Genomic DNA, 16,545 nt, shown 5'->3' on the forward strand with positions numbered 1-16,545 from the left:
ACTTAATAAACTGTCGAACACTTTTGCTCTGTAATGATTTTGACGGTATCGAAATCACATGCTGCCCATAGTGAGTCATAGGCGGGTTGTATTGTTTGGTAAGTTCCGGTTTCTGTGAATAGTTCCGCTTGTCACGTTCAACGCGATTTCGATTCCAAATAAAAATTCAGATCTTCTGTCTTGGGTGAAATCATGAATCAGAACGTCCATGTTGGAATAGGTCTGGCAAGGTACTATCTGTTTGATTGAACCTTTTATAATTATCTAACGTACATTTATTGGTATCATTGACATGAGGTGCAGGATGTAAACATAAACAAATGTGAATTATGCGCTGAATAAAATCCTGCTTTTGATTATATACACAATACTTATGACAATATTTGTCAGCTTTCACATATTTGTAATCAACACGCCCTCGGGAAAATCGAGCAATGCGTCGTTTAATTCCAAATATGACTTCATCTCACGTTGACATTCGTTAGCATGTAATGTCGTAAAAGTTCAGTGGCAGAGAAATTGCGTACTCGAGCTTTTAGTTTAGTGGCGGGTACAGCTGGTTTTACTTTGAGCTTGCGAATTCGATTATGCTATCTTAAAACAGAAATAATTATAAAGTATATGAGAAGTTATTCTCCAGTGATATCGTGATTGACGTATCATTCATGGATCAACTTAGTTTGTAAAACGTAAAAGGAGACTTCGATTTAACTCCGATTTCACCATAACAAGCCTGTGCAATTGTGTAAGTAATGAATGTTGACAATGCCACGAGCAGATACTTTTTTGCGAATTACCATTACTGGGCAATGATCCATGGTGTGATGGTTTTCCAACATAGCTTAGGAACCAAGCATTGACGGTTGCCGAATCCAAATACTGTTTGACTTGGTCAATTCAATTCAATAATACGAAAGATTCTTATTCACAAAGAAAGCATTCAAGAACTCTATTGACTGGTCAACTTATTTGAGTGACACTTGAAGTATATAGGCTACTCTCAAACATATCTCAGTATATCATACGCTACAAAATTATACTCGCAGATGAAGGTTCGGTATAGAATATGGGAACACATATTGAGATTCAGACAGTGTTGGGATGACTCGAGTCATGACTTACTCATAAAAACACATCACGGCCGAATTTCCCGGGGGAATATATATTCCTGTATATAGATCACCGAGAAAAGTACTCGCGACTCGGTGAAGAACAAACACGAAAAAATAGAATGAAAAAAGAATTTTTATTGCGTAAAGCGTCGATGACTGTTCGGTAGGGTGTAACCCTGATATCAGTATAGATTACACTGTTTTCGTTTGGATAATGGCGATTGGATATTTTGAGTAGTTGAATTGCAGAGGGGGTCAGTAACGGGGCCCATCTACTTTTTCGACGTAGTCATAGGCTTTGTGTGCTTGCTCTACACTTACTCGCGTTTCGAGATATGTTTAGATCGATTTTATGTGTGAAAGTGCCAATAGAACTAGTTGAAATAGCGCTTGTATCAAAGCAATTGAATGTATTAGAAAATATCGCTATTCATACTGCCATTAGACACTTAGCATCATCCGAAAAGTTGTGCCCTGGGATTTCTGAAGGGAAAAAGTATGCCACACTTCGACCAAATACTTATAGAAATACCTTTAATACTTTCATATTCCATTTCCACTCGAAATAGTTTTGACGCGTCTTATATGTAACTGCATATATAATTGGAAGTACGTAGAAAAATAAAGCGTTATTTCTATTTCGGATCGAGTGTACCTTCGCCGACAACTTTGACCACCTTTATTGAAATGAGGATAACGAATGGGATAATCGCGTTATGCATACTGGGGATCATTTCGGCTGCGGATCAACACGAGGAAATGCGCTGCAAACCAAGGCCAGGCTGTCATCTGGCTAAATGCGATCCCGGACCGCTGTCTCCTAGTTTGAACGCAAATGAATATCCTGTTACTTGCGTGAGGACATCCGTTCAAGACGGGGAGGATTATAACGAATTGAAAAGGGAAATGAGAATCTTGAAAGCAGGTACTTCGATTGTGTGCATACACTGATGCATCCAAAACAAATGATGTTTTAAAACAATTTGTTTGTAACCAGTTTGGAACGGTGGTTTAACAAGGCCATTTCAAAAAATGTTTTTTTTTCCTAAATTTGTATAATTATGCGATAATTGTGTAAATACGTTCGAAATAATGTAGTACGAACCTAGAGGCGATTTGCACTCGATATAGTCAACGTATACGATATGGAATGGTTGGAATCCTCGAAATTGTCGTCATTCAACAATTATTATTACAGTACGTAGATTGAAGCTGGAGTGCTATAGTAACATATTTGTTCCTTCATACCGACAATGTTTTCTACATCGCACTTTTTTGTCCGCAGCCCGAATCCAAGTTTTGTTTGCATTCCTCGATTCACCCGAACTGTGCTATGTGAGCTAATGACCACTTGGCAGTCAGGTTTCAGATTTGAGATATCGATGCATATTCCATACTTTCGAATACCTTAATTTCATAAGTATGCTACCTATTCTAGTACCTATGTGATTGATGTTTAGGACGTCGTTATTGCCGTGTTGCGAATCTAACTCCTGGTAACAGTTTCACAGCGTGCTTTGGTGAGGTTGAGTTCGAAGTGGTGGGGTGCCTCCGCCCGCGAGCAAAATGAGATAGTCAGCAGACTGTTATCTAGGTATATTTGGGCGAATAATTTCTCCCTTCAGCAATCCGGCGCGCCAAGTGCTTGATTTTCCAGAAAATAGAGGGTGTTCACTGGGGCAGCAGACGTGGCACGCTTTTTGGGAGCTGAAAATGGTTTGCTGGAAGCAAATGGGTCTGACCAAGTCATATAGAAGGTTGCCAGTGAACTCGGCACTTGGTGAATTCGGCCGGACAAACTCGGCACTTGGTGAACTCGGCACTTGGTGAATTCGGCCATTGGTGAATTCGGCCGTCGGGAAATTTTGTAATAAAGTGTATTAACAACTATGAATATGAATTTAAAGTGTAATAACAGCTATTAATAGGAATTATTAAACTAATAATAGTATTATCAAGTGATTCGTCAATCTTGTAAGGAGGTCTGGGGATGCGTAGATCACGCAGTCACGGCGTGATTGGATCACGTGATCACGGATTGCGCAAGCGCGGGAGATAACGCGACGTTCGCATATCGAGCACGCGTGGTCGGCTCAATGTTGATTTGACTTGGCGACATGGCGAGGGACGGACGTACGACTTTTGAGAAGATGGATCTCTGTGTTTCATGTAATAACGAAGTTGTAAGGATCACCAATAGATGTTTCCCACGAACACGAACAAAAATTTATAAACGTCAAAGTAAATTGTTTTGTTTTTGTGCCTTTGGAGAGGCGGATATTAGGGTTGGGGAAAGGGGGATATTAGGGTTGGGAAGGCGGTGTTAGTTTTTGGGGAAAGAGGGATATTAGGGTTGTGTATTAGGGAAGGGGGGATATTTGGGTTTGGGGAAGGGAGATTGTAGATGGGTTAGGGTATTCAGAAATTAGGGAAGGGGGGATATTAGGTTGGGGGAAGGGGGATTTGAGGTGGATTAGGGTATCCCAAGATTAGGGTTGGGAGTTAGGGGGATATTAGGGTTAGAGAAAGGGGGATTGGATGTGGGTTAGGGTCAAAGTTGGGGTAGGTTATCCCAAGATTAGGGTTGGGGAAAGGGGTATATTAGGGTTGTGGTAGAGGGATATTACGGTTGGGGAAAAGGGGGATTGGAGGCGGGTTAGGGTATCCCAAGATTAGGGTTAGGAGTTAGAGGAGATTAGGGTTAGAGAAATTGGGATTGGATGTGGGTTGGGGTCAAAGTTGGGGTAGGGTATCCCAAGATTAGGGTTGGGGAAAGGGGTATATTAGGGTTTGTGGGAGAGGGATATTACGGTTGGGGAAAAGGGGGATCGGAGGTGGGTTGGGGTATCTCAAGATTAGTGCCGAGTTCACCGGCAAACATTCCAGTAACCAATCATGGTGACCAGTACCGCTACGCGATCTACCACGGCACGTGATTCTTCTTTATCTGAGATATATATTTAATGCGTTTTTATTACAAAACCGAGGGCCGAGTACGCTAATGGCCGAATTCACCAATGGCCGAATTCACCAAGTGCCGAGTTCACCAAGTGCCGAGTTTGTCTGGCCGAATTCACCAAGTGCCGAGTTCACTGGTAATCATATAGAATATGTCGAGTCAGTGCGCAGTACAAGCATAAGTCGAGTAAATACACAGGTCTAGTCAATGAAAATTGCGACTCGGGTCGGGTCATTACGTCTCTGCTTTCAAGTTTTCCAAGCACTTCTAAAAACACCTCAAAGTACCCTATTCTAGCTTGGCTCAAGTTCGAGAAACTCTGCAAATAATCGTCGTGACGTGACAACGAAATATGTATATCTAGCGGATAAAGGATAGTTCGCAAAAATGCAATAAAAGAATTCAGGAACTTGAAAACAGCTGCAAAAATCAACCGTATCTTCGTAACGTGACGTCTTAGAGGAAGCACAACGTACAATGAAACGTGAATAAAATCGGGAGCTCTTTAAATATTCAGTGATGACAACATGGCTTTGGGCACGAAGTTCGTGATACTTTTCAATTTTGACGCGACTTTCGAATAAATTTCAACTATCATCGGGTTTGAGCTTGCATTTAGACGCGAGACAAAGTCAATGCTGGATTTAAATTTGGAATTGAAAATGTTACATCAGATCATCTCTGATGCAGATCGCAGCGTCAACATAATAGAGAAAAATAAAACGTCTTATATAAACTCTTATAGGATTTAGATTGCCTACGACAAATATAACAGCAAATTCAGTCAGTGACAAGCAGTCTGGCTTTTGAAGCGGACTGGCCCAGATAGTTTGAGATGACGCAGTGGTACGTTCCCGCGTCTCGTCTCTCGGCATTCCGTATCAAAAGATTTCCGTTCTTCTCGACACGCAGTTTAGGTACGGTGCGATTACTGCCGGAGAAAATGGCCTGAAAAATGAGCTGGATGATGGACTATCAAATATGACACACACTCGATAGCTCATCTTGAAGCTATTCAGGAATAGCAGTTATATTTATCACAGGTAAAACAAGTTTTTTTTTCTTAAACACCAACAAAACATCTTTAAATTAGCCTCTATTATACTGTCCATTGTCGCATAATTGCACTGTCGAATTTAATGAAGGTTCTGTAAAAGTCAACGTGTATAGCTTACACATATGACTTGTCCAAAATGAGTTGTATGCTACACTTTTTGGTACAACGCCTGCACCATTCTTACGCAAGTCCAAAGTAGACCACGAGCTCTCTATTACGTTCCAAACTTCGACATCAATCTAGAATCTGACGTTTTATTTCTCACAATGATGGACAAGCATTCAACCTCTTGCATATTGGAATTGAATAGAATATATTTGACGGACCGGTTGAGAACCACTGATATAGAAGCCCTTCATTCTCACTCGGCTAGATCTATCATCTTAATTTCTACTACAGCGCGAGGCCGGTCATGATTCAAAGCATACACATCCTCGCAACTTACCTCATTAGGTCTGCCTCCACCGGCCAGCATCCATTTTGTTTCCGGTTCTGGAAAACCTTTGGCAGCACACGGAAGAGAAATCGACTTACCAAGTTTGACAACGAACATGCCGCTAGGCGGAGACACGAACCGGGGCGGGAAACGCGTCATCTGCACACATTGTGGTAGATGTTTCAAGCAGAAATAAAGCCAGGAATTGAAAGTACATGTAGCAATGTCACAGACATCTCCAAGCTGCTACGAGTAGAAGTACAAGTAACGCCCTACATTTGCACTTAATTGCAAGTACAAGTAACAATTCCAAAGACATGTCAAAACTGCTTCACGTAGAAGTAGAAATAATTCTGTAAATTTCTAATTAATTGCAAGTACAAGTAGCGATTTGAAAGACATGTCAAAACTCCTTCCAGTAGAACTAGCGATAGACATACGTAGTCAATATACAAAATACTTTACAAAATTATGAGCATGAAAAGTTGAATAATCGTCAAAAAACAGGAAACTCAAGTAGAAGTAGAAATAGTCTAAAAAATCTTTAGTAGTTAGTACGAAGTAGTCGTAGCCTCTCTACATGCTACAAGTAAAAATAGCAATAACTTAACAAAATGCGATATACGAAACACTTCACAAAATCTCAAGTGAACCAAGCACGAAGATTTTCGTTAAAAAAAAACAGAAAATTTGAGTAGAAGTATAATTAGCCTAAAACACCAACGTCCAGACTCAGCGATATGGAAACCTTTCTCGTTCTGAGTTCGAGCTCGGTTCGAGCCACGCATTCGAACAAACCTGAGAGTTGGGATCTCATGTTGGGGATTCGGAGCGAACCGTTCCAAAGAACTTCCAGCCTGCGACGACACCATTCGTCATCAGACAGCAGAAAGGGTTTTCACCGCAACTTGATATTGTTGGTTTATTCACTAAAAGCTTTTAGAATGACTCTCACCTTGGCAACATGGTGAGTCATATGCAAGATGTGTGAATATTTTAGGCTTACCACACGTCCTCTTTTAAGAGGATTTGTCCTCTTTTTTGACTTTTTTGAAAGTGTCATCGGAGGACGCCCTTTTGTCCTCTTTTCTGAGATTTTGTCCTCTTTTTTGAAAATTCAGGCAGATTTAGAGCAAATCGCGAGCGATATGCCGCATATTAGCACAGAAGTGAAGGCTCCGGCGGGTGTTTCGGAGTTAAAAACGGTGATTTTAGCTCTGAGCTAAAAGCTGACCCTTTTTTTTTTTTTCAGTCATCCACCTGGCAATGTGGAGTAAAAAACGTTATTTTGAGCTCTGAGCAGAAGTGATGTTTTTTTTTTCTTTTTTTAGTTAACCGATCACAAAGTGGGAAAAATTAACCGGTTTTTGAGAATTTTACTCCGGTTTTGCAAGTTGAACATTTCTGAAAAACTGTCCTTAAAATATGGTAAGCCTAGAATATTTGGTCTGTAATAATTAAGGCTGAGCAAAATGTTTCGAGTACTTGAATCTCAATTGAGTATTAATTCTAAAGCCTGGTAGTGAAATTACACTCTCCTTGAAACTAAGAGTTATTTATCAATTCCCAGAAGAATAGTTTCGATAATATTTTCCGCCGTGAAAAGTTGTAATTGTAAGCCTCACGTGGCCGCATCGAAGCACATGAAGCATGTGGTACAAAGATACGCAAGTTAGTGGTGATCATTTATGTTCGACGCATACATCCCTACAGCATTGTCAAACAGTGCAATGAAATAGGTATGTTAGAAAAAAAAATCTTTAATGTAATGTAAAACTGGTATCGCATTATTTCCAGTCACATAAAAAGTACATAATTTAACTTTCCCTATCATTCACACTGTTAAACGTCACGAGTGATACTCGGATACTTGATTCAGAATCGAATCACTCAGGCACTCGATCTTGCCAAACCCTAGTATTAACATGAATCATATTAACAAACAATGCCAGTAAAAAATCTTTAAAATGTTAATCAAAAATCACAGTGAAAATATTGTGATTGAAGAATATCACGGAAATTAATTTTTGAAACCTCAGTAATCAGGTGAATAAATTCGAAAATTTGGAGATTATGCTGTCCGTGACAAAAAAACTGACGATAAAAGATAATGCAAATGATAGTAGGGAACATAGAAATGTACATTTGAACAGCTTCTTTGAGGTACAGAACTTCAATATACAATTGAATAGCATATTCATATTAAATTTGAATGTCTCACTATAGAATGTAAACGTGGAATGGCAGCGACCGATTTTGCAGCTTCGTTCCGCTTCGCTGAAGCTTTACTCAGACTTATTTTACGGCAGCTACTGTAGGATTTCTGGCAATCCAAAAGTTGTCTTCCAGAGCTCGGAATTTACTGAATCTGGTCTTGTTCGAAAGCTATTGTCGCACTGATTCCGAAAATGTAAATAAAAATATGATCAGGCACTGAACCGCTTAGAATTCGCCCTCCAAGTCTGAATTATCGGCATTGTCCGAACAATCGAAGAGCCGCAATGGGTCATTGTTATGTTCATTGTTTTGCGTTCATCCGATTGTTCTGAAAAATGCAGATTTTAGATGTTGAGGGTGGTTTTTCATCTCAGTACGGCGCTTCTCCATATTTTGATTGATATTTTCGAAATCAGTGCGATAGTAGCTTTCGATCAAGACCGGATTCAGTAAATTCTGAGCTCTGGAAGACAACTTTTGGATTGCCAGCAATCCTTCAGTAGCAGCCGTAAAATAAGTCTGAGTAAAGCTTCAGCGAAGCGGAACGAAGCTGCAAAATCGGTCGCTGCCATTCCACGTTTAAGGGATCGCCAGACAGGACGCCTATTGCCGAAAACCTAACCTATAGCCGAAGCGCATCGGTTTTCGGCTATCGGCAGGCTTTCGGCTGGCTTTCGGCTTTCCGCTTCATTGGTGTGTATCGGACCGCGTTTTCGCGGGCCGAACAAAATATGGTTGCGATCAAAACATTGTTGACTGACTGGAAATGGACGCGGAAGGAGCATTGGAAATGGACGTGGAGTTGGAGGACGGTGACATTGAGTCGTTATTGGCAGCAAGAATATCAAAGGGATTCCAAGAGAAATGGGATTTTCCAATGTGCCTTGGTGCCATTGATGGAAAACATATTACCATTGAGGCCCCTGCCAAGTGCCAAGTCGGGATCAGAATTTTATAACTACAAGGGAAATTATAGTATTGTGCTTCTCGCTGCATGTGACTCACAGCTTTGCTTCACTCTGGTAGACATAGGTGATTCGGGGAGACATAGTGATGGTGGGGTATTTTCGAATTCGACCTTCGGAAGTAAGTTCATGAATGGTCAACTAAATGTGCCTGATGATGGCTGCCTACCTCAGTACCTGGGACAGATGTACGTGTTCCCTACGTCATAGTTGGAGATGCGGCATTTCCATTCCGCAGGAATCTGATGAGACCCTATCCCGGCAAACAATTGCCATCGCACAAATCTATTTTCAATTACCGATTATCACGTGCACGGCGTGTCATTGAAAACGCATTTGGCGTGATGGCAGCGCGGTGGAGAGTGTTCCGGGGCACCATTACTGCCGAGCCCAAACTTGCCACTGACATTACGAAAGCTGCATGTTGTTTGCACAACTTCTTGCAGCTAAGATCCTCGTGCACACTCTCAAACCTTGGCATCGCACCAGCCACTTCCAGTGATTTTGGAGGCCCTACAACCACTTCTCAAACCGGGACCACGTCTCGAACTGGGAGACTGGGGTCCAATATGTACAGCAACGAAGCAAAGGAGGTGAGGGAGAAATTTACCAATTACTTTATGAGCAGTATTGGCAGAGTTGCATGGCAAGAAGCAGTGGTAAATCGCGTGTGAGCTCATCGACTCTGGTGGACCACAAATCTGCTTTGGATATTCTGGGACCCCAAATCTGCTTTTGAAAATATTGCTAGACGAAATGACACTATCCGATGTACATTTGATTGTTAACCACTGTTCCAAAACATTAATATTCTTTCATTCACATTACTGGAACAGTTTTTATTAAAGAAAATATGAAAATTGCTTGTGTGAACATAGTGTTAAGCAGTGTATAACGAAGTATAGTATATCACAGATCAAGAACGAGTACTATAGGGGCAAGTTAATGCATTCATATTGAAACAGTTTTTACTGAAGAAGATATGGAAATTGCTTGTGCGAACATAGTTTGACATTAGGGTATAACGAAACACATACAACTAAGTACAGAATATCACAGATCAAGAACGAGAACTAGGGGCAAGTTACCGCATAAGAAAGGTAGAACCACAGCGAAAGACATGAAAAATGTCAAAAGCAAAAAATGCAGCGAAGAGAATTTAGCATGTATCAACACAGAGGCAAACAACAATGTCAAAAACATACAGCCAGACTTGTGCAATCTACCAATTTAGTTAATTGACGTGATGACTAAGTTACGGATTTCGAAAACTGAGTAAGTCCTAGTTCTAATTGCAGATTTTGAAAATTGAATCGTTCTAGTTTCCGATTTTCAAAAGCGAGTAGTTATAGTTCCAGTTGCACATATCCAGTCGTCATACAACATACATCATTCTGCATCCTGTGCATCAATAACTTGTGTCTCGAGTGAAGACATCTGCTCACCCATGAATTGCATAATACAGCTCATTGTAGAAATAGCTTTGACTGGTGGCAATTTCTCCAGCATCTTTGCAACCATGCTGCTAAAGTGGGCATATTCGTTTCTTGGACGGTTTGCAAGATGAGCAGTAAAGTCATTCATTGATTTAACGTTTTGGCTCATGAAGTCGGATATTGCGGCCTGCATATGGAAAATATAAGAATATCACCACTTTCAATAACTTTACTTGTACTATAAGCAGGGCTCTGGAGCCGGTGCCATGCATTTTTACCGGAGCTGGAGCCGGGGCTCTACATAAAATTCAGCCGGAGCTGGAGCTAGTTATTTGAGGGGTAGCTCCGGCTCCGACGTATTTCATAAGATGCTATTATGCAACAACCATATCTACTGAGTTCACATAATTCAACAGCAGGCCTTCGCGAAATCAAGATTATTTTCATCTTTGTTGCTGCAACCAATGTTACTGACGGCTGACAGACTCTAGATTACTATAGATAACTAACCTAATCTATATAGACCAGGGGTGGCCAGCCTTTTCGGCTAAAGGGCCACATGAAATTGACGAACGAGTGCGCTGCCAACTAGCCGCACCAGGCGCGTAAAATTTTCAAAGTTAATATTATTATTACTTGGGTATATTGCGGGTCGACTGTATACCGCCCACTGGGCTCAGTTTGCAAGGACAGGTCTATTCGGCATCTGGACATCTCGATATCGAAGATTTCCGCTAATATACGACAATCATATTATTTTGTGCCTAATTTCATCGTCAACGATCTTTCTGCGAGCGCAGACGCGAAAAGACTTTCTCTCATAATTGTGAATATATTTCGACTCAATCGGCTAAATCAGGCGTTTTGTCTATAAGCCTTCATCACATCCAACTCACCTGGAATTCTTGTTTATCAGCATATTTCTTCCTCTTTCTAGAGACAACTTCGGTATGTGAGCTTGTTGGCTGATCCGCACACTCTACCTCATTTCTACTATCATCAGGCATAACCTGGCTTACATCTTCTTGAGATTCATGAACTTGCATTACATCTTCTTCTTGGCTTGATTCTGCTGTTAACAAAGTTGCACACGTGAAGCAGACCAAACACATGAATTCATCCTGTGGCAGGTTACCAGTATTTGAAGAAACATCCAGTCTATCTCCATTCCCATCAGAATCTGGTGCAACATTTCCAATAGTTCTGATCGCAAAATAAGCAATACCAAGTAAGAAATGTGGGCCATCTTGTAGTTATAGATATTTATATGATGTTAGGACTTACGGTTTATGCTTCAAATGATCAAGCAGAAAAGACATGGACTGATAATGAGTAAACTCCTTGATAGTGCTTGCGGCAGAGCCACTGCTTTTGGCTTTCTTCAACTCGCCAACATATTTGCTGAACCTGTCTCGGAGTTGTTTCCAACGTTTTTTGCAGTTTGTCGCTGTAAACAATGTGAAAATTAATAAAAAACATCAATCATTATACTGTGACATAATACATTTATTTACAACTCCCTACCGGACAATTTTTGGTCATGTCGGTGTGACGAAATTGGTCACCGTAAATACTATTATTTCCAAAATAGCCGAAATGTCAATTCGACTGACCTCGGTTTCTCTGGTTGGAATTGAGTAAAATTTGGTGTGCAACGTACTTTTTTTAGGTAAACTCACGATTTGACAACTAAGTCTCGAAATATGAATAAAAAAAGTTTGTTTTTTTGACACCCCTATTGCACATGCATAACAAGAGCAGTGTGTGTAGGTCGACAAATAGGACATTGCATAGACAATAGGATCAGTCTAGACTTCCCGGGGTGATACCACTGCATCCTCCGTTATGCATTGTTTACACAAATGGTAGGGGTGAGGAGGCCAAGATGAGACGTGCAATTTTTTCACAGAACAATTTTCTGATGGACAGATTCCTTCAACTATGTTGTTCCCACAATGTCATTCTACAGTCCTACCATATTAACAAAGCAAACAGATTTGAGGTTGGGCAGAAAAATGACAAATACTATATTTTCATGGTATGTGTAAGTTGCGTGAATTCATGTTTGTAAGGTCATAGTATTTCATATTATAAAACAACATTACTGGAGCTGGGGTGGAGTGCAATATTAGCGGTGCAGTCATGCACTTACCTCTAAAAAGTAAGACATTGGGACAAATTAGGGAAAATACTTGAGGAATTTTTATGTTCGACTGACATCTTTAAATTGAAAAGGTTTTGCAAACAATTAACTATCTCCTTACCAGTATTTTTATTTTTCCACAAACTCCAACAAAATGTCTCTAAACAGCAAAATGATTGTATCAGTAGGTTATTGGCAATTTGGCAATTAAAATGAATTTACACAGTACGATATTTCATGCCCGGCGATTATTCTGATGATGTGAGTCATGAGGATTTAGTAGTTGGGGAGCAAAACTGCGTCGTGATTTCCCTAATTTAAAATATTTGAAATTCGTTTATCAATCATTTTAAAAATTTATAGGTCTCGCGTCTCGCAGACCCCCTTAAATTGCTTCGCAGACCCCCGGTTGAGAACCACTGGGGCTATACCATACCATACACTCATAACCATAAACTCGTCATGCTTACCTGTTGTATCGTATTTAGCGAGTTTTTCGCTGATCTTTATCCAAATATTATCTTTTCGTATTTTATCCAAAAATTTCGTATGTGTGGAGTCATAGAGCACTGGGTAGTCCCGGACGCTCTCGATCAGATCCTCATTAAAATTCATATCAAATGCACAGCATATAAATAGGCCTGTCACTGCATACAAGAAAATATGAGTAAAAACAATAGGGCCCTTTCCATCACAAGAACTGAGCCCCAACATATTATATCTACCGATCTATCTATCTATCTATATCTATCTATCTATCTGTATATTTATCAATGATTCAATATACCAACATATCTGGTGCCATGATTGCCGACCATCTCATATTGTTCTCAACAAGTACCGGTATACAATGCGGTAAACAATATTGGCACTGTACTCCACTACAATTGAAGTAAATAAGTACTGTTATTTCAAACAACAACGCCACTGCCACAGCATCTCTTCTCCCTGCGATTCACAACACTCAACAAAACATCGCCCAGCAAGCCGAATACGACTGAAGCACACGACGAACGACCAGCCGTCGGCGCCGATAGCCGATAAAGTTAAAAATATTTTAACTCGATTCGCGCCGGTAGGCTTTCGGCCAGGCTCGCGAAAAACGAGAGAACGCTTCTTCGTACGCGACCTGTCTGTATCGCATAGGTTTTCGGCTATCGGCTAGGTTTCCGGCTATAGGCTAGGTTTTCGGCAATAGGCGTCCTGTCTGGCGATCCCTTTACATTCTATAGTCTCACCCTTCCACGTATCTTGTGAGCGAGGCGATTTCTCCCCACGGAGTTCTCCAGACGATATTCGGCTCCGGATTGCCGGTTGTGTCGCAAGGTAGAGTGACGTCACTTCCTATCTTTACTCTCAGATATTCGTTGACGGGGTTTCGAATTCGAAGTCGCTCGAGAACGAACACGGAAACGCGGCTGCGATATCCCACACTTCAAAATAAAATGGAGTTTTTTTTAGATCAGGTCCTTTTTGCTCATTGTAAAATTTCAAAAAACATGGCCACCCAATTTTTCAAATCTTTTGAAAAAGGTAAGAAACGTGATTAAAATTAAATAACAGGTTTATTCAGTGAATGGTAGTCAGTACCAGTGATATTTTGGGTCCAAGCCCAGTCTTGAAAATTCCAAATGCATTCCTGGTCCATGGCTGATCAAATTTTTTTTCATGTGTAGTTCAATCCAGATCCAATTATATTTTAAATATATATTCCAATACCCGTGACTGATAAAACAGAATAACAAGTCAAGAGATAGCTGGAAATGCAGGTTATTGTTGTACTAGAATTTTTATTGAATTTCAATTTATTCCTATAGTTAAATTGGAGCAGAAATCATATATAGGGGTAGATTGAGAATCTCTTGTTTGGAGGCTCCTATCTTACTTGTTGCTGTCTGTTCGTTCCTGTGTAAATACTAGGTCCAATCTCGAGAAGCGAGTCTAGAAATTCAAAAGTTTTTGAAGAGTAAACAAGATTTGCGAGTCATCTGCACACTAGTCCGACCTCTTATATTCCTCCCCAGACGGCAGAGGCCAAGAGTACGAGCGGAAACCGTCATGAGAAGGAGAGCAAGGAAGAAGAACGTTTCCTCCTTGTCGACCGTGGACTACGACTCTGAATGAAAAACTTGTGAAGGGATACCCTCATGACCATGAAATTTTCACGACTGGCAGGTGTCGCTCTGCTACCAATAAAATATCATAAATTGTAGTTCCGCTCAACAGAATTTGTATTTGACAGCAGAAAAAGTGTGCCAATACGCAAAACATCGTAACTCAAAATTGTGATGCCAATCTTTCGATCTAATGCCTGCTTTAGCAAATACTAGGACAGTCCTACATATTGCTAAATTTTCAAAGATTGGGTGCAACTCATCTTGGGGATATTTCATTTCAAAATTTCAAAATGATGCATTTTGTTTCAAAGTTTGCTGTGCGGTTCCTCAACTCAGAACATATAGGTCAAAAACCGATTAGCAAAACACAGGCCTGGCTGACAGCTTTTTAAATAACTTTGAGTGAATCAATTACAAATATTTCATACAAAATTTTGATTTACGGGGAATCGATATGATGAAATTTTACGATGAAAAACATATTTGCAGTGAAAGAAAATACTAACGGTATGCCTAGTAAAATCGAAATTTTGAAATTTTTACTTATTTTTAAAAACGTATTATTTCCAAAAAATTATAAACTGAGAATATTGATACTTTCCAATTTTTTAGCTGCTAGTCACTTCAAGTTCGGAAAATGGTTGAGTGTGATTAGTTTATATTTTGTAACGACGGATTGCAACCCTGGTTTCCATAGATGTTAAAACTGGGATAAATGTACCAACCGGTTTCCCTGCAGTAATGTCGGTTTTCTGCCAGTCTGTAATGAGTCTGGCTTTTCGAAATATGGCCGCGAAATATCGATTTCATATAAATTTAACTGAGCGAAAAATCAAGCATATATATAATGAATCATATTTGACTGAAAGTTCCAACGTTTTCGCCCCCCCTCCCCCCCCCCCCATCGCCCCATGCGTTATTTTCGCCCACCTAGATCACCAAATCACCCCCTGGGGGACGATATCGCCCACGTTGGGAACCACTGATATAGCCGACTGTCATCGCACTCCCGTAGCCTGCCCTAAAGTGTCCGACGGTTTCATACGATATTAGGCTGTCGTTCTTTCATAATGTCTGATACGGGTGAACCCATTTCTGCACATTATGCATATTTGAAAAATATTTATATATTTATATATATATTTTTAGGAGATGGTTCCCTCATTATAATCAAGAAATCAGGTTCCAGTAAATCACGTGAAGCGCGGACAATTTTCCTAGATATATAAAATCCGCCGAAAAAGACTCAAGACTCAAGAAGACTCCACTTAAGTATACCAGCTCTGTGTCACTTCTGGCAAATACATCGCATGGTTATCTTCTGTGCATCAAATGATTTAGCGTGCCGCTGTTGGCGACCCTTGCTATAGGCTTTGCATGCTTGCTAAAGTTGTTTGAACCTTTTATAATTACCCAACGTACATTTATTCGCATCATTGACGTGACTTGCTGAATGTGTTTGTAAATATAATCAAATTTGAATTATGAGCTAATAGAATCTTGCTTCTGAGTATATACAATACTTATGACAATATTTATCAGCTTTCACATATTTGCAATCAACACGCCCTCGGGCAAAATGAAGTAATGCAACGATTTACTGGAGGCTACATAAATTATTTGGTATGTCGTTTGATTCCAAATATGACTTCGTCTCACGTTGACATTCGTTATAGTCTGTAATGTCGAAGAAATTTAGTGGCAGAGAAATTGCGTTACTCGGGCTTTTAGTTTTGTGGCGGGTATAGTTAGTTTTACTGTGTGCGTTTGCGTGCAAATTCCATTTTGTAATCATGAAACAAAAATAATTTTAAAGTACAAGTTATTTTCCAATGAAATCGTGTATGACGCGTCAAATCATGGATGAATTTAGTTTGTAGAACATGAATGGAGACTGTGATTTAACTTCGATTTGACCATAATAAGCGTGTGCATTTGTGTAAGTTACAGATGTTGACAATGGCACGAGCAGATAGTTTCTTGCGAAGTACTATTACTGAGAAATGAAAAGTGATCGTTCCACAACATTATTACGTTGGTTTTCCAACGTAGCTTCGGAACCAAGCATTGACGGTTGCGGAGTCCAAATAGTGTTTGACTCAG

At 40.1% G+C, this 16,545-nt stretch overlaps 3 protein-coding genes across 5 annotated transcripts in view; 1 reads left to right on the forward strand and 2 right to left on the reverse strand.

Annotated features, from left to right (window-relative positions):
• LOC145455317 (uncharacterized) overlaps positions 1 to 16,545 on the forward strand; it is a 32,770-nt gene continuing 16,225 nt past the window's right edge. Inside the window, exon 1 of one of the 2 annotated variants that reach the window (XM_080333284.1) lies at positions 1 to 2,037. In XM_080333284.1, coding sequence (XP_080189410.1) covers positions 1,800 to 2,037 — 238 coding nt within the window. In that variant the 5' untranslated portion in view covers positions 1 to 1,799. The remainder of the gene's footprint in view (positions 2,038 to 16,545) is intronic. The other variant, XM_080333282.1, reaches the window with a different exon arrangement.
• LOC145455305 (uncharacterized) overlaps positions 4,407 to 16,545 on the reverse strand; it is a 105,805-nt gene continuing 93,666 nt past the window's right edge. Inside the window, exon 18 of the mRNA XM_080333262.1 lies at positions 4,407 to 5,019. Within this exon, the coding sequence (XP_080189388.1) occupies positions 4,852 to 5,019 (168 nt within the window). The 3' untranslated portion in view covers positions 4,407 to 4,851. The remainder of the gene's footprint in view (positions 5,020 to 16,545) is intronic.
• On the reverse strand, positions 9,557 to 13,146 carry LOC145455319 (uncharacterized). Of its 2 annotated transcripts, none has more exons than XM_080333287.1 (5): positions 12,796 to 13,146; positions 11,467 to 11,629; positions 11,318 to 11,385; positions 11,079 to 11,251; positions 9,557 to 10,369 (listed from the first exon to the last, which is right to left on the reverse strand). In XM_080333287.1, the coding sequence occupies exons 1-5, from the start codon at positions 13,037 to 13,039 to the stop codon at positions 10,136 to 10,138; spliced, it is 882 nt and encodes a 293-aa protein (XP_080189413.1). In that variant the 5' UTR covers positions 13,040 to 13,146; the 3' UTR covers positions 9,557 to 10,135. The 2 variants fall into 2 exon arrangements, with proteins under 2 accessions (XP_080189413.1, XP_080189412.1); XM_080333286.1 differs by having other exon boundaries at positions 11,079 to 11,254; positions 12,796 to 13,137.

Source organism: Botryllus schlosseri, chromosome 14 (genome assembly GCF_051294905.1).
Source record: "Botryllus schlosseri isolate E-star chromosome 14, Bs_hap1, whole genome shotgun sequence".
Lineage (NCBI taxonomy): Eukaryota > Metazoa > Chordata > Ascidiacea > Stolidobranchia > Styelidae > Botryllus > Botryllus schlosseri.